We start from the raw sequence: 18,073 nt of genomic DNA on the forward strand, positions 1-18,073 counted from the left end.
CTGCGGACGGTCCGCTGGTCCCGCGGCTTTGGCGGACCTCCTGCAGGCACGCCTGCGGGAGGTCCACCAAAGCTGCAGGACCAGCAGACCCTCCACAGGCAAGCTGCTAAGGGCAGCCTGCCTGCTGCCCTTGCAGCACTGGCAGAGCGCCCCCCACGGCTTGCCACCCCAAGCACGCGCTTGGCGTGCTGGGGTCTGGAGCCACCCTTGGTTGCTGGGGGCAGATTTTTAAGTTTTGTGGGAGCATAACTTCCACTGAGATAGGAGTTAGGCACCTAAATGCATTTTAAAAATCTGAACTTTGAAGATTTAACAAGATGTTTGCGTGAGTTTCACTTTTATAAAAATGCAATTAGTGGAGTATTAATGAAACTACCTTCCTACATGCATGAGAAATCTGAGCTGCAAACACCTTGGCCTCTGTGCCCTGAGTGGCATCACAAGTACCATAAACAAGGAAAGGAAAATAAAAACGCTGTCCCAGTCTAAATCTCAAATCTGTTTCTGGCATTTGTAGTGTCACCCTTTTTGACCAGAGAAACAAGTATATCTGCAGTTCATAGATTACATGATTTTAAGAAGGTACCAGTTACAATGGAACACTAATTTGATCCTTAAGAGAGGTTCATATACTATTTTGATGTATTATAAAGTATTTTTTAAATTCTTTGCTGTCAAATGGTTTTGAGTACACTAACATTCTCAGTAACCATATACCTTACTACAGTTCTTGTGGGGGTTTTCCACTCCTCAGACAGGGTTCGTTCGTAAGAACAGCCATATTGGATCAGACCAAGGTCCATATAGCCCAGTATCCTGTCTTTTGACAGTGGCCAATGCCAGGTGCCCCAGAGGGAATGAGCAGAACAGGTAATCATCAAGTGATCCATCCCATCGCCCATTCCCAGCTTTTGGCAAACAGATGTAAAGGATGCCATCCCTGCCCATCCTGGCTGATAGCCATTGATGGACCAATCCTCCATGAATTTATCTAGTTCTTTTTTGAATCCTGTTACAGTCTTGGCCTTTACAACATCCTCTGGCAAGGAGTCCCACAGGTTGACTGTGCATTGTGTGGAGAGAGAAATTCCTTTTGTTTGTTTTTAAACCTGCTGCCTATTAATTTCATTTGGTGACGCCTAGTGCTTGTGTTATATGAGAGAGTAAATAATCCTTCCTTATTTACTTTCTTCACACCAGTCATTATTTTATAGACTTCTATCATATCCCTGCTTAGTTGTCTCTTTTCCAAGCCTGAAAAGCCCCAGTCTTATAAATCTCTCCTCATATGGCAGCCAGTTCATACCCCTAATCATTTTTGTTGCTCTTTTCTGAACCTTTTCCAATTGCAAGATATCTTTTTTAAGATGTGGCAACCACATCTGCACACAGTATTCATGATGTAGATGTACCATGGAGGCAATATGATACTTTCTGTCTTATTATCTATCTCTCTCTTAATGATTCTCCACGTTCTGTTAGCTTTTTTGACTGCTGCTGCACATTGAGTGGATGTTTTCAGGGAACTATTCACAATGACTCAAGGTCTCTTTCTTGAGTGGTAACAGCTAATTTAGACCCCATCATTTTTATATGTATAGTTGGGAATATGTTTTTCAGTGTGCATCACCTAAAAAGAATGGCTTGGGTTTGGGAATCTCCCTCACATCCTCAGCTGTGAAGACGGATGCAAAGAATTCATTTAGTTTCTCCACAATGGCAATATCATCCTTGAGTGCTCCTTTAGCATCTCGATCGTCCCATGGCCCCACTGGTTGTTTAGCAGGCTTCTTGCTTCTGATGTACTTAAAAATCTTTGCTATTACTTCTTGAGTCGTTGGCTAGCTGTTCTTCAGATTCTTTTCTGGCCTTCCTAATTATATTTTTACACTTCATTTGCCAGAGTTTATGCTCCTTTCTATTTTCTTCATTAGGAATTAACTTCCACTTTTTAAAGGAGGCCTTTTTGCCTCTCGCTGCTTCTTTTTACTTTGTTTAGCCACGGTGGCTTTTTTTTTGGTTTTCTTACTATGTTTTTTTAATTTGGGGTATACTTTTAAGTTGAGCCTATATTATGGTATCTTGTAGCTTGCAGAGATTTCACTTTTGGCACTGTACCTTTTTAATTTCTGTTTCACTAACTTCCTCATTTTTGTGTAGTCACCCTTTCTGAAATTAAATGCTACCATGTTTGGCTGCTGTGGTGCCTTCCATCAGTCAGTTCTCACCCTCCTTTTTGGGAGTTGAAATATGCAGCTAATGCTCCGTTACCTCCTTTTTTCCAGGCTTGTTTTCTTCCCTGTCTGGGAGATCTGATTCTTGGATGGACTAGCTCAGCAGTCAGGGGCTGCAACTGGAGGTCCTGAAGCTGGCAACCTTGGGTGGATGGGAAGAAGGGAGGCCTGTTAGAACATTAATTAGATGTAAGGGTGTGGGGGTTCAACTGAGGGAGCTGATGGTCCAAATGACATTTTATGGGTATATTAACTCTTAATTTTGTTTCAGGTGGTTAAGACAATAGGCTTGCGCGAAGTATGGTACTTTGGTCTTCAGTATATGGACAACAAAGGATTTCCGACTTGGCTGAAACTTGATAAAAAGGTAATTGCTGTTTTGGGTTAACTATTGAAAAGAGGCTAATTTCTGGTGTAAGAGTCATGCTGTGATATCAATTGCTGATGTCAGTCCTGTAGATGCTGCTGTTAATTTCTTACAGCTCCATGTTTGTGGCTTTTTTTCTTTTCCTTTTTTTTTTTTTTAAGAGAACCAGTTGACTTAGGGTGGCAGGAATCCTGTGAACAATGGTCTGGCAAACTGGAGGTTCATTCCCATCCCTGTGCATGCATATTGGCAGTCTGTGATATATAAATGTGATAGAGCTGTTTGCAATCACTTAATCAGGGTATACCTTGAGTCCAGCCCCAGCACATCTGGGCTTTCCACAAAATAAGCAGCTATTTTTATTCTCTTCGTGGAACCTGCTAATTTATGGTGCTTAATCTTTCATGCTAGTATGGAATTAGTTGCCAGGCTCATTAGAATAGACAGTTCATTTCTAGATTTAAGAAAGTATTATGCTGTAATTTTAATGTACTCTTCGTTCAGATGTCTTGGGGATTAAGATGAGCCCTTGGTGAGCAGGCAGATTATCCCACATCTGCCAGCTGTGAAGTCTCTTTTGCCTTTCTCTGGGGTGTCTGGTGCTGGTCACTGTCAGACAAGGAGCTGAACGGATAACTGGTCTGACCCAGTATGGCATTTCTTGTATTCCTGTGTTCCTGAATATACAGAGTTTATTGTGGAAGTCTCTGCTCCCATATTATCAGGGACTGCGGGTCTTAAACCCTGGTCCGCTGGGCCCTTAAGAGCTAGTAAATTCCAACCTGCCATCTGGGGACCAGCGAACAGTTGCTGGAATAGAAGCTGAACCCTAACAGAGGACTCCAGTCCTAGTCTCTGCCTGGGGCCCTGATCAGTTCATTGCTTCTATATAAACCCAGCATAGGAACAGGAAGTTGTCCATGCAACTGGGTTCTCCAGTAGGTCAGACTGTGCACTTCTCAGTCATGACACATTTATGGAAACTACAGCACATTTTTTTTTTAGTATTTTTCCACATAAGATGCATAAAAAGTATTCAAGTTTTTCATGCTGTTTAGCAGCTGGGAGTAAGGAGGAGAGCCAGCACTTTGAAGCAATGGACTGATCACTTGGAACACCCACGGTTCCATTGGCCTTAGTTTGGGATAGTCTTCTGTCTTGTTGCTTAAAATGCAAACAGATCTTCATTTTCCTTCTTGTCTCTCCCCCTCCCCCCAATAGAACCATCTGGCATGGAGTATAGATCAGTCTGAGGTATATGTTTCCCTTCGAGGTAGTATCCATTTGTCCCCACTATCTAGTGAAAGGAGTTGACAGGGCTGTTAGAAGGATTCTGTCTTTGCCTTTTTTCTTGTAACTAAACAGGTTGCTCTTTGGATTAATTGTATGTTAAATTTTGTGCTATCGTAGGAGTGATCCTACAATGAACGCCTCATGGGCAGACCCTGGCACTTGGACAGGTGCCCATGGATTTGAAAGGGATCCCATGCTGGTGCAGGAATTTGTTGCAGAGTTGAGGCCATATTGACAGTAAATTCCTGAAGTAATCTTGTCTGTAAACTGTACTAGAACACTTCCCCCCCCCCCCCCCAAACCCTTTTCTTTGTGAAAGTAACATTTCCTATTGTCAGTTAGCCATCTGCTCAGTTTTTGGGTCTGTGTGTTTGTTTTGTCTCAGGTCTCTGCTCAGGAAGTCAAAAAGGAAAATCCCCTCCAGTTCAAATTCCGTGCCAAGTTCTTCCCTGAAGATGTGTCTGAGGAGCTGATCCAGGACATCACTCAGAAGCTGTTCTTCCTGCAAGTGAAGGAAGGGATCCTCAGCGATGAGATCTACTGCCCACCTGAAACAGCAGTTCTTCTTGGCTCGTATGCTGTGCAAGCCAAATTTGGAGACTACAGTAAAGAATCACACAAGTCTGGGTACCTCAGTTCAGAACGCCTGATCCCTCAACGGTTAGTGCTTTTAAAATAAAAGGGTAAAGCTGCCCTGAGTCTTCCAATGTATTCCAGTTATTTGAACTCCCTCAAAAAATGGTATGATCAGAAGGCATGACACTTCAAAAGTTAAAGACTCTGCATCTCATTTTTCTCTGTTCCATCCAGGCTGCATGCGCATGACTGGAGAGCACTACTCAATACTTCCTTTCATCAGAAAATAGATAAGGGAATATTTTCACCTCTTTCAGTTAGAGTTTGAATCCCCCTCTCCCCCAAAGTCTAATCACTAGCAACTGTTAGCAGGTTTTGAGTGGGGAACAGCAGATTGCCATTATGAACATCTCTGCCCCTGGAGAAGTTGTGTTTGCACATCGTTAATTTTTAAAATCAAATTATCCCAATGAGACACTCTCCCGCTGCAGAAATTAACTTTTCTCTTTTTAACTCACTTCACCAACTGTCTCAGTGGTGTGCATTTTTCTTTCCATAAACTGTTCCACTTGGTCAAGGGGTCATGTGTTCTACCTTCGTGCCCTTGTGGCATGAGACTGTGGCCTTAGTCAATGACAGCCAGGAGTTCTTGCTGGGGAGAGATGGGCAATTATCTATGAACTAGTCCTTCTCCCAAAGGCATTTGTTTCTGGCTGAGGACGGTGTGGTGGGGGGCATTTAAAGGCTTTTTGTGAGGTTAATTTCAGTAGCGCACACATGCACTTCCTGTAGAGGGATACCAGTTTTGTTCAGAAATGTTACAGCAGTAATCTTAAAACAGCTTTATCTGCAGATCACAAGACTGGGGGAAAAGTGTGACACAAATATAAATGCATAGCAAAGTTAAATATTGCAACTATATGCAGCAGAACAAGTAACCTAATACTTCTAACTTCCTTCCATGTATTAGAGTAATGGACCAGCACAAACTTTCCAGAGAGCAGTGGGAAGAACGGATTCAGGTCTGGCATGCTGAACATGGTGGAATGCTCAAGTGAGTACCTCTGTTGGGCTGTATTTAGGTCATCTTGATTTGTTCTGTTAATCTCCTTAAGCATGCAGTTTTATTATGTATTTTTAAAATGGAATCCCAAAGTAATTGGACCAGGAAATAGTTAACACTTATTTTGCATTCCAACATGGAATAACGTGAAAGTTCAGTAGAAGTGGAAACCAGTTTTATAAAGTGTACTGCAGCCAAGCTCAATGCATTTCCAATCCAATTAACAACCTGTAGGTCGGCATTGAGTGCTCTGATGTTCGTAAAGTTAAGATGACATGAATGCTGGCAAACGTGGAGAAGACCTCAGTGAATGGATACAACCTTCTTCTAAAACATTCATGTCAAATGCTTATTGAAAGTGCCTTTAAAACAAAATACAGTTAGGCTTATAGAATGGAAAGTCAGGTGTTACATTCTTGCATTGTCAACATGTTTGTTGGTTGTTCACTACCCGACACCGTGACAGACGAATGCTGCTTACTGAGAAGTCATGATTTAGGGTTTCACTAAACAGGAATATTTTTATTCTATTCAATAATAAACTAAAACACTTTCAGGACTTCTCCTGAGCCCAAGCATCAGAACTAGAGTGAGGAGCAAACTGTCTGTCTGTCCGAGAAGCAACTCCTCTTGTTTTCCAACTTGCACAGGTGTTTCTTCCACTAGCTTTGGCTTGTAATTTCAAAGGAATTGGTTATCTTATGTATATATTCATACTTTTTTTTTTTTTTTTTTCTTCCCACCTCAACCAGAGAGAATGCAATGCTGGAATATCTAAAGATTGCCCAAGACTTGGAGATGTATGGAATCAACTACTTTGAAATCAAGAATAAGAAAGGAACGGACTTGTGGCTGGGAGTAGATGCACTGGGCCTGAATATTTATGAGAAGGATGATAAGTAAGTGTGTGTGTGTACGTGCCTGATCCCTCCAAAGGGCAACGGACTGTTGCTGGAGCCCAAGGAACTTTGAATTAGTAAAATTTAGTGCTTGCTTGGTGAATGTCACCTAAGTTTGGATAGCCACAGGGTAAAGCTTGTGTTGGGAGGCAAAGAAAGGCTTGTACTTTACGTGAATCCTGATTTGTCTCTTCTTTCCCTCACAATGTGACTGCTTTCCTTTTAGGCTATGCACCAGCATGTAGGAAACTTGAAATTATGTTTATAACAGCTCTCTAAATGTAGTGCATGAAATCATGGTATTAAACTGCCAGCACTGTTAACTTCCATTTCCGTATACAGCTGTAAAATCAGGCCCTAAAGAATTATTTTAGGGAAATATCAACCTTGTCCAAGTTAGGGGATCAGACACCACAGTAGTGTTTGCAGTGTAAGAATCTATAGACCAGATTCTCATTATGCACTCCCAGGAACTGCCTTTTTCAGGGTTGAGTGTTGCCAATAATATAAGAGCTAATTAGAGTAAATTCTTTTAGTGTGTCTGTAGTTGCAACCAATCCTTTCAGTAGTTGTGGGCTCGCTAATAATGGAGTATGAGAGGGGAAAAGAAGGCTGAGAAGCAGGAAGAAGTAGACTGAAGAATAAAATTTAAAAGGAAATGAGTCCTGTTTGTGTGTATCTCGCTTTGCTGGATTCTTAAAAAATGAAGCACAGGCCCAAAGTGCGGTGAAATATGAGGAAGTTTGAAATGAAGGATTCTGCGTCAGTGACAGGCTCCATTTCTCTGAATTTTTAATATAAATCCTAATAAAAGGATAGCAACAGGATCATAGGGGATGGAGAGTAAGTCTGGGTCTAAAATGACAGTTGAGATGTAGCGTTAATGGGAACTGTTTGGGGCTCCTATTAGGACTGCAGAGGAAAAGAATGCATTTCTCTTTGCTGTGTTAATGTGTGCTGTCACCTAGAAAACAAGGAGTGTCACATGAGATATTACATGAGTGAAACTACCTTTCTTTATTTCTTGAATGACTGGTTTCACTGTGTAACCATGGTCACACAAACAGGTTTTTCGAGCTGCATAACCAGGCAGTATGTAGCCGTGACCTCTGAAAGAATTATGTAGAAAGACTTACAAAACAAAACAAAAGTTAGGCCAAATGATTTGTTTTGTTCAGCTTTTTTGCAACTACACAATTGGATCTTTTGAGCACATAATGTTAGAACTAGGAAAAACAGTGATGTACATAAATCAGGACTGGATGCACTGGCAGAGCTTTGGGATTGGGATGGGGGAGGTTGGGGAAAATTTTGCAAATGTTTTGTTTACTGTTGAGTAAGACATTACTACTCATTAAATACAGGAATCTGTGCTATATGTCAGTACCTATATTTAAGGGTGAATACCAGTTCCCCCCAAACTTGATTTCTGCTGCAGTATTTAAAACGTGGGGTGGGGGAGAGAGAAGACTACCATTATACAGTACTACATCTGGAATTTATTCACCAAGGCATCAGTGCCACCTCAAGTGTACTGTAATACTACATGCTAGTGTTTGCTCATTTAATAGAATATATTGGTGACTGGAGCAGTTATGGCCAAATCAAAACCTAGGCAAGCAAATTACTGTGTGTAACACACAGGTGCAGAGGCACACAGAATAAAGGTTAAGAAATGCTACATTTTCATAGGTGTTCATTTTATTTTTGCACTGGTTTAAAGGCTGGTGCTGGGAAGGAGGCTTGAGCCCAGTGTTTCTGCAATCCTGTGTTTAAATGGTAGGTAGCTTCCACCATTTGATACAAGGCTTGGATGAATTTGCCTTAAGTTGCAAGCTCTTGTTTCTCTAGGCCTCTTCTTTTCCTCCCTTCCTGGTGTATAGTGCTTATAATCTTGAAGAAACTCAAGTTATTAGAAGTAGTAATCTGGAGTTGTTAAAACATTAAATATATCTAATACACTAAAGGGGGTTTTAAATGTTTGTTAGAAATTCCTTTTGGTACTTTGATATCTCCATTCAGCCATAATGATGGATTACCGCATGCACAGGGCCGCCCCCCACCTCCTCCCTGCAGTGTGCTATAGAACTTGTAAGAATCTGCTGTCCTTTGAGCAAGCACTAGAATTCTGCAAGCTTAATTGCTTCACTTCCACTTTGCTTCATTAAATTGTCAAGATGGAATCTGCCTATTCTATATTTTAATTAGAACAGAGAAATTAAATTTGTGCTTGTCACGTCATCTTGCTGAAGAGAATTTTACACTGGCCTTTTCTTTCTCTACTGAGCAGATTTTGGCTCAAAATTCAGACTGCAAAAATAACTTTTTCCAATGCTAATGAAAACTGGTTTTTAAAAACAACTGCATGTACCCCAACGGTGTCTGAACACAGATGTGGCAGTACTGGGCAGGTATAAGAGAACCTAAAAATGAAATGGACTAGAAACCAATTAGATTTAGTAATTTCTCTTTTGATTTGTCTTATTTTTGTCAAGCTCAGAGATTCAAAAAGTAATTGGCATAAATAGTGAAAAGTTAAGATATGGACTTTTTTGTTTGAATAATCTGAAGTCTTTGTATTACTGGGAGGAATTCTTGTTTGTTTAAAATTGACTTTTAGCCTACCAGTTTGTGGTTTAACTGCAGGTCTGTTTTCCAGTGGCAAAGAACTGCATAGGACTGTTAGCATATGACAGAGCCCATGGTTTAAAGTTCTGCTGTATGCCTACTAGGCAAAGTCCCTTGTGCAGGTTTCATGCAAGAACAAAACAGAGCTTTTTGTCTCCAGTCTCTCCAATAATCTGGGGGAGGGGAAGAAATATAAGAGATGTCTGCTTCCCTTAACTGTCTCTAATAAGTACGCTATGGATTTAGGCCCCAATTCAGAAAATCTTCTTTAAGCATATGATCATGGGACTTAGCCACTTGCTTAAGTGCTGACCTGAATAAGGATACACTTTACAGAACATGGGCCTTAAAAGATTAAAAATGTGTTCCATTGTACATTTTATTAGTCAGAAAATAGATGTAAACTTCTGAGTCTGTATCATGCCAGACAGTGTTCATAGTTTTGGAAGTGCCCTATATACTTCAGTGCAAGGATGGGGAAAAAAAAGTGTTACTTTTTTTTTAAAAGCCAAGATTTAAAAAAACTAGTGCCTAAATCCATAGTTAGATACCTAAATAAAGGAGCCTGGCATTCAAATGTGCTGAGAACGCAACAGATCTTGCAATAGTCAAATGGAGCTGTGGGGACTGAGCACTTCTGAAATTCAAGCACATACTCTTACATTTAATGGCCACAGTGTCACTAGGCTGGTTACTTTAACTTAGGAAAGGGAGAGCCGCTGAGTTTGATAAGGGGTGTTAAGGGACATATCTTCCCATGGGCAGGAGCAAATGTTTTTCTCTTGTTTTATTTAGTATTTCAAGTTGTCTAGTCTGTTTTAGAGCATGTGGCTCAGGGCCTTCCTGCAGAGGAGTGAAGTAATGGCACATTGTTTCAAATTCTGGAAAGAAGATCAATTAATCACACACCTTGTTGTTTTTGTTTGTGGCTTGGCTTCTTTTAAAACCTGTCTTTGTTTTCAGATTGACTCCAAAGATTGGCTTCCCCTGGAGTGAAATCAGAAACATCTCTTTCAATGACAAAAAGTTCGTTATAAAACCTATTGACAAGAAGGCACCTGTAAGTACATCTAGAATGAACTCTTGCATATCATGTTTAGATTGTTAAATACTTTTCGTCTCCGTGCCATAAAATACAGTTCTTGTACTCCTTATAAAAACTTGCTCGTTGCATCAGAAACAGTATATGCTACCACAGAGTATTCATCAAACGTTTCTGCCTATAACTAACCGCACCAGCTGCTGCTCGGGTGGCCCTAAGCAGCACTGGCCCTGGGGAGCACCCAAGCAGCAGCTGACTGGAACTGTTCATCTTAGAAAGGAGACGACTAAGGGGGAAATATGATAAAGGTCTATAAAGTCACAAACGGTGTGCAGCAGGTGAATAGGGAAAGTGTTTATTTACCCTTTCGTGGAAACACAAGAACCAGGGGTCACCCAATTAAATTAATACATCACCGGTTTAAAACTGATGTAAGGAAATATTTTTTTCACACAATGCGCAGTCAACCTGTGGAACTTGTTGCCAGGGGATGTTGTGAAGTCTAAAAGTATTACTGGGTTAAAAAAAAAAATTGGATAAGTTCATGGAGGATAGGTCCATCAATGGCTATTAGCTAAAATGGTCAGGGATACAACACCACACTCTGGGTGTCCCTAAACTGTTGACTGCCAGAAGCTGAGACTGGACAATGGAATGGATCACTCTAACTGCCTCATTCTGTTCATTCCCTCTGAAACATCTGACACTGGCTGCTGTCAGAAGATGTGATACTGGGCTAGATGGCTCTTTTGTCTGACCCAGTATGGCCGTTCTTATGTTATGTTCTAAGGGGGTTGGAGTGCAAAACAGCACTTAAGGATTATAGAAACCTTCTTTGTCTTGCAATATCCCACATTCTTTCCTGGGTGCTGGCTGGTGAATCTTGCCCACATGCTCAGAGTTTAACTGATCACCATATTTGGAGTTGGGAAGGAATTTTCCTCCAGGGCAGATTGGCAGAGGCCCTGGAGGTTTTTCACTTTCCTCTGCAGTATGGGGCATGGGTCACTTGCTGGAGGATTCTCTGCATCTTGAGGTCTTCAAACCACAATTTGAGGACTTCAGTAACTCAGACATAGGTTAAGGATTTGTTCAGGAGTGGGTGGGTGAGTTTCTGTGGCCTGAATTGTGCGAGAGGTCAGACTAGATGATCATAATGGTCCCTTCTGACCTTTAAAGTCTGAGTCTATACCACCATCCAAACCACTCGCCACTGCCCCATCAAAAAAAAATATTCTCTACAATTTTATCTCGCACTCATATCTGAGGTACTTTCAAAGGTGATGTCTGAGTTACCTCTTCATAGACAAATAACTTTTGATTTGTGTGGTTTTTTTTTGTTTTGTTTTTTTTAAATTTGTCCCAGGGCTTTTCTCAGAACACCTGGAGTTGCTGGATAATTGTTTTTCTATTAAAGGCTTCTTGTGATGCTACTCTAAAACTGAACATGCACAGCATTCTTACTAAGGGTCTCAGGAGCGCGTCACTCCAAAAGTGCACATCACACACCAGATCATTGCGTATTTTGACTTCTGAAACTTCACAATTGTTTGGAGACAGATTTAGGGGGCAATTCGCCTTGCAATTCTGATTCCAAGAAAGGAGCAGTGTCTCTTAAATGAGCTTGTAGCTTTTTAGGGTATGGAGAAGCAAGGACATGGATACCTGAAAAGAGGTAATTTAAATACAGTACCTGTGTTTAAAATACACCATGAGCATGTTTTCCCAGGTAACTGTAGTGAATTTACCAATATCACTATCAGTTATCAAACCATGAATGTAGTAACAGGAACAGGTGAGGTGTGTTCTGATAGTCCTGTCAGCTGTTGGAGCAGGAGAAAAAGGCATTGAGAAAAGGGCATGCTCTTGCAGTAGCTCATCTATTAACATAAGGTGTGGGGAAAATGCCGCTTTTAGAAACAGTCAGTTTGGTTTTGGTAGGGCTTTTTTGAGAAAATTGTAGCTATGGAGTTAAAAGCAAGTGACTCAACTAACTTTAAATAACGAACAGTAGAACATTGAAAAAACTGTTGGTGTGAAAGCCGTCCTTTTCTTAGAAACAAATCTGTTTTATAATGTAATTCATGGCAACCACCAAAACACTGCCCCACTGTGAAGGTTCACCTCCCTGTACATGCTTGACTTCTTGGTAGGAAAGCCCCTTTGTGATCTCAGCCATATTTCATGCTGAGTACAAAATGTTAATCTCCTGTTTGTGATTCATGGACACAGCTTTCCACCCACTCTCCAGCTGCAAATCTGAATGCATTTAAAATGGAACTTGCAGGAGACTAATACAGTGAAGGTGTTACTATTGAAAACACCTTTTATGTCTGTTCCATTTTGGTTTGGAGTGCCTTGTATGCTCTAGATGCTTCTTGTAGTCAAACTTTGCTACAAAAAAGAGAAGCAAGAGTCTTGTTTTTTCTGGACACAAGTTTTGAGTTTCCAAGGGCAAGCTTTAAAACCAAACCAACAAAAATAACAACCCAGCCCTGGGTACCTACCAGTAGAATCCCCAAAGTAAAAATAAGATTGCCATTTTTTCTCTTTACATTGACAAGGCTTTAAGTTTACTAGGAACAGAGTCTGACTCCTAAGGCACCTAGTGCTGTGGAGATTTCTTTTTGAGTCAGTGTGCCACTGATACTGAATAGAGATGGAAGATTTTGCTGGGGGTATCAGCATACTAAGTGAAAATGCACATCTTCATCTCAAGCCAGGGTGGGCCTGAGCTCTTCTGTACCTCTGATTATAATGTTCACTGCAAAACTCCTGTGTTCTTACATGAATTCTTTCCCTCTTAGTTACAAGGCTATAGACGACAAATGTGGGCTCCCATCCATGACTTTAGTATTTATCTTCTTGGAGTTAGACATACCTGCATACAGTGCACATAGCTGTTTGGCTTTTTTTGAACAGTTTCCGTAAGTGGAAGCATAATTAATAATTTTACAGCTGTAGACCGTCTCAAGCATGCCAAAGACATTGTGATCTGAATAGTTAGAAAAACTAAAACCAACCATCTTGGTTGACTGCAAAGTCTGCATCCTTCAGAGTTGGTATGTGAACAGAATCATAATGGAGGGCGTGTACTGAAGAGAACTTATCCTTGCCAGCAGGTTCTCACTGAATTTGGAGTTAGGAGCATTTTTCATTATTTCTGGAGTCACTTCCAGTGTTAGTCATAGATCCAAAATACCTTCTGAACTCCAGGTGTAATTGAAATGTTTGGAGTGGCAGTCATCTGAGACCCATTCTCTGTAAATGCACAGCTCTGGCTCTCTTCTTGTGAAAATTCCATCTCATATATGAACTATGAGGCACTCCAAGGAGGGCATTTCTAAGGAATTAGTGCATTTCCCAGGAGACTTGTCGTTCAAACACTTGTCATTTTATCTGTTGGTCTGTCTTATCACCCTATGCAAAGCATGCTGTAATAGCAGAAATGCAATGCTTTATTTATTGAATGAGTGTTTCTTGAGTTCAAAGTCTCACTGAATCTATAATCATATACTTAAAAAGCTATCTGGCTCAGTAACAGACGAAGAATTCTATGGCTTTGGGCATAGCCTTACTGAAGAATTTACTTTTACCTGTTTGCTTCACCTACAGGGAGAATGAGTTTTGTTCTAATAAATGGATTGTTTGATGATGGTTGATAACTCAGAAACCTTTCCCTGTTCTGTTGGTTATCAGTGCTGCATGTAACCCAATACCCAAAGCATTACTTGTGTGGTGTTGGCAGCTAGGGAGGGTGATAGAGTAGCTCACTAATGCTCAGAGCTCTGATCCCAGCGCAAATCTTCTTAAAAATGCCACCAAGAGGCAAAGAAGACAATGCAGATGTCATGAATGCAGCAATCTTGCTCCTATTAAAAACTCCCAAAGTTATTTTTGGCTCAGTAGCAAAAGGAATGAAGATGGGAGACTCCTCATTCTAGCGGAAGGAATTAAGGTGTTTCTCCTCTCCTTTTCCCCCATCATCTAGGAGGAAAGGCTGCATGAATGCTTGATAGTGTCAGTGTCTCAGTGGCCACTTCAGAAGTGGCTATGGACAGTATTTATCAAAGTGGTGGTTCCATGAGCGTGTAGCTACACTTATCCATGTTCTATATTTTTGCACCTATGTAGAGATACCATTGCTGGGACTCCCAACAAATATTGATACAACTATTGTGGCTCTGGTACTGGAGACTTTCTGTGACATAGTAATGTTTGTAGCTATGCAAGCTAAGATAAAGATGCTACATATCTTGCTTCAGAGTGTAAAACTTAATCACCTTCAAGGGGCAGGAGAGAATCTGTCTTCTCATCCGTCTAACCATCCCTTCCTCCTGAATCATCCCGACTCCCTGAAAAGTATCTCTTGGTACAATTGGCTGAGGGTGCTGACAATTTTTCATCTTTATCTGAAGAAAGAGATAGTAGCAGGTTCTAAGACACTGAATTAGAAGGATCAGTGATATGACCTAAGACTGTAAATCCCGTGTGGTTTTTTTTTACTATTAATCATATACTATTACTTTTCAGGCCTCCTTAAGTCTTATTTCCATTCATAAGACCTCCTCGCCAACTTTGTATACTAATGAATAACACAGTAGTCACACACTGTCATATCTTGTGTAATAAATAGAGGTGGGTGGGTTAGATATCGTCCCAAAAAATCTGATTGACTTTCCAAGTGTTGCAAATCTCAGGAAGCTCCTTCTGTACCACCGTCACTCTTGAATCGAGGTATTTATGGGAGTGTTGTTACAATCACTGGGACTATATAATTGAAAATGCAGCTGCTATTCATATATAAATGCCTGTGCATGTCTTTTGGATTGCAGTAGGACAGTGGCCATGTGATTGGTCTGCTTACAATAAGTTAGAAGTGCTTTATCTCCTTCCATAGGAAACCACTGCCGCAGGGACTGAATTCCGTTGTTCTGCCTCTCTTCCCTAGGACTTTGTGTTTTATGCACCTCGTCTAAGAATTAACAAGAGGATCCTGCAGCTGTGCATGGGTAACCATGAGCTGTACATGCGCCGCAGGAAGCCTGACACCATTGAGGTCCAACAGATGAAAGCCCAGGCCCGTGAGGAGAAACACCAGAAACAGTTGGAAAGGTGAGCTGAACTGGATAGAGGAGGGTGAGAGCTCAGGGGAAATGTGGGTGACCTGAACGGAAGCAAATTGGCAGGATTAAGCATTTCAGTTGTGAGACAGCTGAACTGGAGCCAATAGGGTGGGGTTGCACCAAAGCAGGAGGTGAACTATTCAGACACTGAGGGCTACTGCCCTCATCCCACCTTAAGCCAGAGGGGAGTATCTGGCCCTGGATTCTAACTGATAATAGAGGGGGTATTGACTAATGGGAGAAGAAACAATTCAAAAGAACGTAGGACTTGCCAGACTGGCTCAGACATGAAGTCCACATGCCAGTATCCTATCTGATAGCAGTCAGTACCAGATGCTTGTGAGGCAAATACAAGAAACTGCAGAGTGGCAGTTAGAGAATAATTGACCCATAGACAAATTTCCTCCTAACCCCATTTGTTGGCTTATGTCCTAGAGCATGAGTATTTATATCCATTAAAGTCTTTTGTGTATCTAATGTAACTCTAGATATTCTTCTTATCCACAAAATCTAAAATCCAAGATTTTATTCTTCTTATCTTATTTCTAATCCCTTCCTTGAATGCTGCTTAAATCTTGGCCTCAGCGATTACTAGAGGCAAGTAGGTCTGCTGGTTGGTTGTCTTATAGGAAAAGTATTCCATTCTGTCAGTTTTTAAATTTGCTGTCTTTTATCTTATATTATGAGAGGATATATAGGAACATGTGATTTGCCTATGCCTGTTACTCCTAGCAGGTCTCTTGTTTAACTGTGCTCTACACTAAATGGTACCAATCTTCTCAATGGTTCTACATCTGGAAGTATTTACATGCCTCTGATCATTTTTTTAGAGAGACAAGGTGGGAGAGATCTGTTGTTTCACCAACAGAAGATGATCCAACAAGCCTTCAAACTTATCCAGAGCTCTTCTTCAGGTCCTCAAAAGCTTGTCTCTCACCCACCTTGTCTCTAATATCCTGAGACAGACACAAGTACAACTACACTGCATCTGATTGTTTTTGTCAACTGTATGTGAATCCTCCTTTATGCAGTGGGGTATCCAACACTTAACACAGTGCTCCTGGGTAGGATGTAGCATTGACTTGGAAAAGAAAGATGGAAAGTATATAACTTATCCCATTCCTTGGTAGTATTACCTGGTTATGGGCCAGGACCCATTGTGCTAGGTGCTGTACAAAGACAGTCTCCATCCTAAAGGACCCCCTAATGTAGTTTTTGACTGCCATTGACCAGCAGTTTTCACTGAGCTTTCTACAGAGATGCCCATGCCTCCTGCAGCATGGATGCAATTCAGTGGAGCAAGCAAACTTCTCCCTTCCTAGATTCTAAACTTGTTTATTTCTCTCTAACAGGCAACAGTTAGAAAGTGAAAAGAAGAAGAGAGAGACCATTGAAAAAGAGAAGGAGCAGATGTTGAGGGAGAAAGAGGAGCTGATGTTGAGACTGCAAGAGTACGAAATAAAAACCAAGAAGGCTGAGAAAGGTAAAGGGCTTGCACTGGTCAGCAGGCAGGGTACAGGTGATCCCACACACTGGGCTTTACCTTCTACTTGATAGCTGCCCTTCTCCTAAACGCTTCCATCTTGTGACACTTTGATCTGCTGCACAGAACGGACTTCTACCAGTGCATCTGTGCGCATGTATAAATACAGGGACAGTGAAATCTTTCCTTTTCAGTGCAGTGATCACCAGCTATTGTATAGAGAAAATAGATGTCAAGTGACCTTTACTTTTGTCGCTTTCCCATAGGAGGAAAGTGTAATATGGCCACTTCCATCAGTGACTGACTCAATTATTTCTCACTCAAGTAGCTTTTAATGGTCCCTCCCATAACTCCCCTGCCAGACACCTGATGCTTCATTAACAAGACATCAGTGAAATTGGAGTCTGTCCTCCCTACCTCCAATGTGTAGAGAAATATGGAGGACCAGAAGCAGCAATCCAGTCCTACTCCATAAACTGATATTCTAAGGCTTTGGAGTTGCCATGTTTTCCTCAATATAGAGTAAAACCCACAATTAAACTCTGTGTCTACATTCTGGAAAGGGACTATTATGTAGAATACAAGCTACGGATGTCTTGCGTATGATGTGTCAGGTAACTGCATTTAGACTTGTTCCTAAACCAAGCTGGAGTTTGTGGATAAAAGACTGGAGTGAAATATTTGCACACTGGTGCAAATCCCCTTTTGTGAAGAGGTTAGTTAAACTCATTGACTTACTGCTTTCCTCTGCCTTTACAGAGCTCTCAGATCAGATCCAAAAAGCCATGCAGCTTGAGGAGGAGAGGAGGCGAGCTGAGAAGGAGGCTGAACGTCTGGAGGCCGAGCGCTTGGCTGCTCTCCAAGCCAAAGAAGAGCTGGAGAAGCAAACTATTGACCAGATGAAGAGCCAGGAACAGCTGGTAGGAACCATAGGCTTTTTGAGTCTTCCTGTATAAAGCCTTGAATTGTATATTTCAGTTCATGTGAGCTTGTTACTGCATATTTTTAAATAAAGTCTTGGATACAAGGACATGAACCATTAGGCCAGAGGCCGCACTGCAGTAGCATAATCATGGACTCAATTTTGACTGGGAAACTTTTCAAATGATCTACCAAATAACTGCAAATTGCCCATAACTTAAAGGAGTCTTTATCACAGTGGAGGAATCTATTCACAAAATCATGTAACATTTGGGTCATGTTTCTCATTCACAAACGCATTATTGAAAGAGCTCCAAGTATAATTCTAGCCTTGCTATTCAACAGGCTACAGAGCTTGCAGAATATACAGCCAAGATTGCTCTCCTGGAAGAAGCAAGGAAGCGTAAAGAGAATGAGGTTGAAGAATGGCAACACAGGGTG

General features: G+C 41.2%; 1 protein-coding gene across 2 annotated transcripts in view; it reads left to right on the forward strand.

The window, feature by feature from the left end:
• The window catches only part of EZR (ezrin), a 53,716-nt gene that overhangs the window by 31,951 nt on the left and 3,692 nt on the right, over window positions 1-18,073 (forward strand). For both annotated transcript variants that reach the window (XM_050949664.1, XM_050949665.1), the window contains exons 4-12: window positions 2,506-2,601; window positions 4,280-4,554; window positions 5,441-5,524; window positions 6,286-6,432; window positions 10,024-10,120; window positions 15,054-15,217; window positions 16,581-16,711; window positions 17,471-17,631; window positions 17,978-18,070. In XM_050949664.1, coding sequence (XP_050805621.1) covers window positions 2,506-2,601; window positions 4,280-4,554; window positions 5,441-5,524; window positions 6,286-6,432; window positions 10,024-10,120; window positions 15,054-15,217; window positions 16,581-16,711; window positions 17,471-17,631; window positions 17,978-18,070 — 1,248 coding nt within the window. The remainder of the gene's footprint in view (window positions 1-2,505; window positions 2,602-4,279; window positions 4,555-5,440; window positions 5,525-6,285; window positions 6,433-10,023; window positions 10,121-15,053; window positions 15,218-16,580; window positions 16,712-17,470; window positions 17,632-17,977; window positions 18,071-18,073) is intronic.

The sequence above is a fragment of the Gopherus flavomarginatus genome, chromosome 4, assembly GCF_025201925.1.
Source record: "Gopherus flavomarginatus isolate rGopFla2 chromosome 4, rGopFla2.mat.asm, whole genome shotgun sequence".
In the NCBI taxonomy this organism is placed as follows: domain Eukaryota; kingdom Metazoa; phylum Chordata; order Testudines; family Testudinidae; genus Gopherus; species Gopherus flavomarginatus.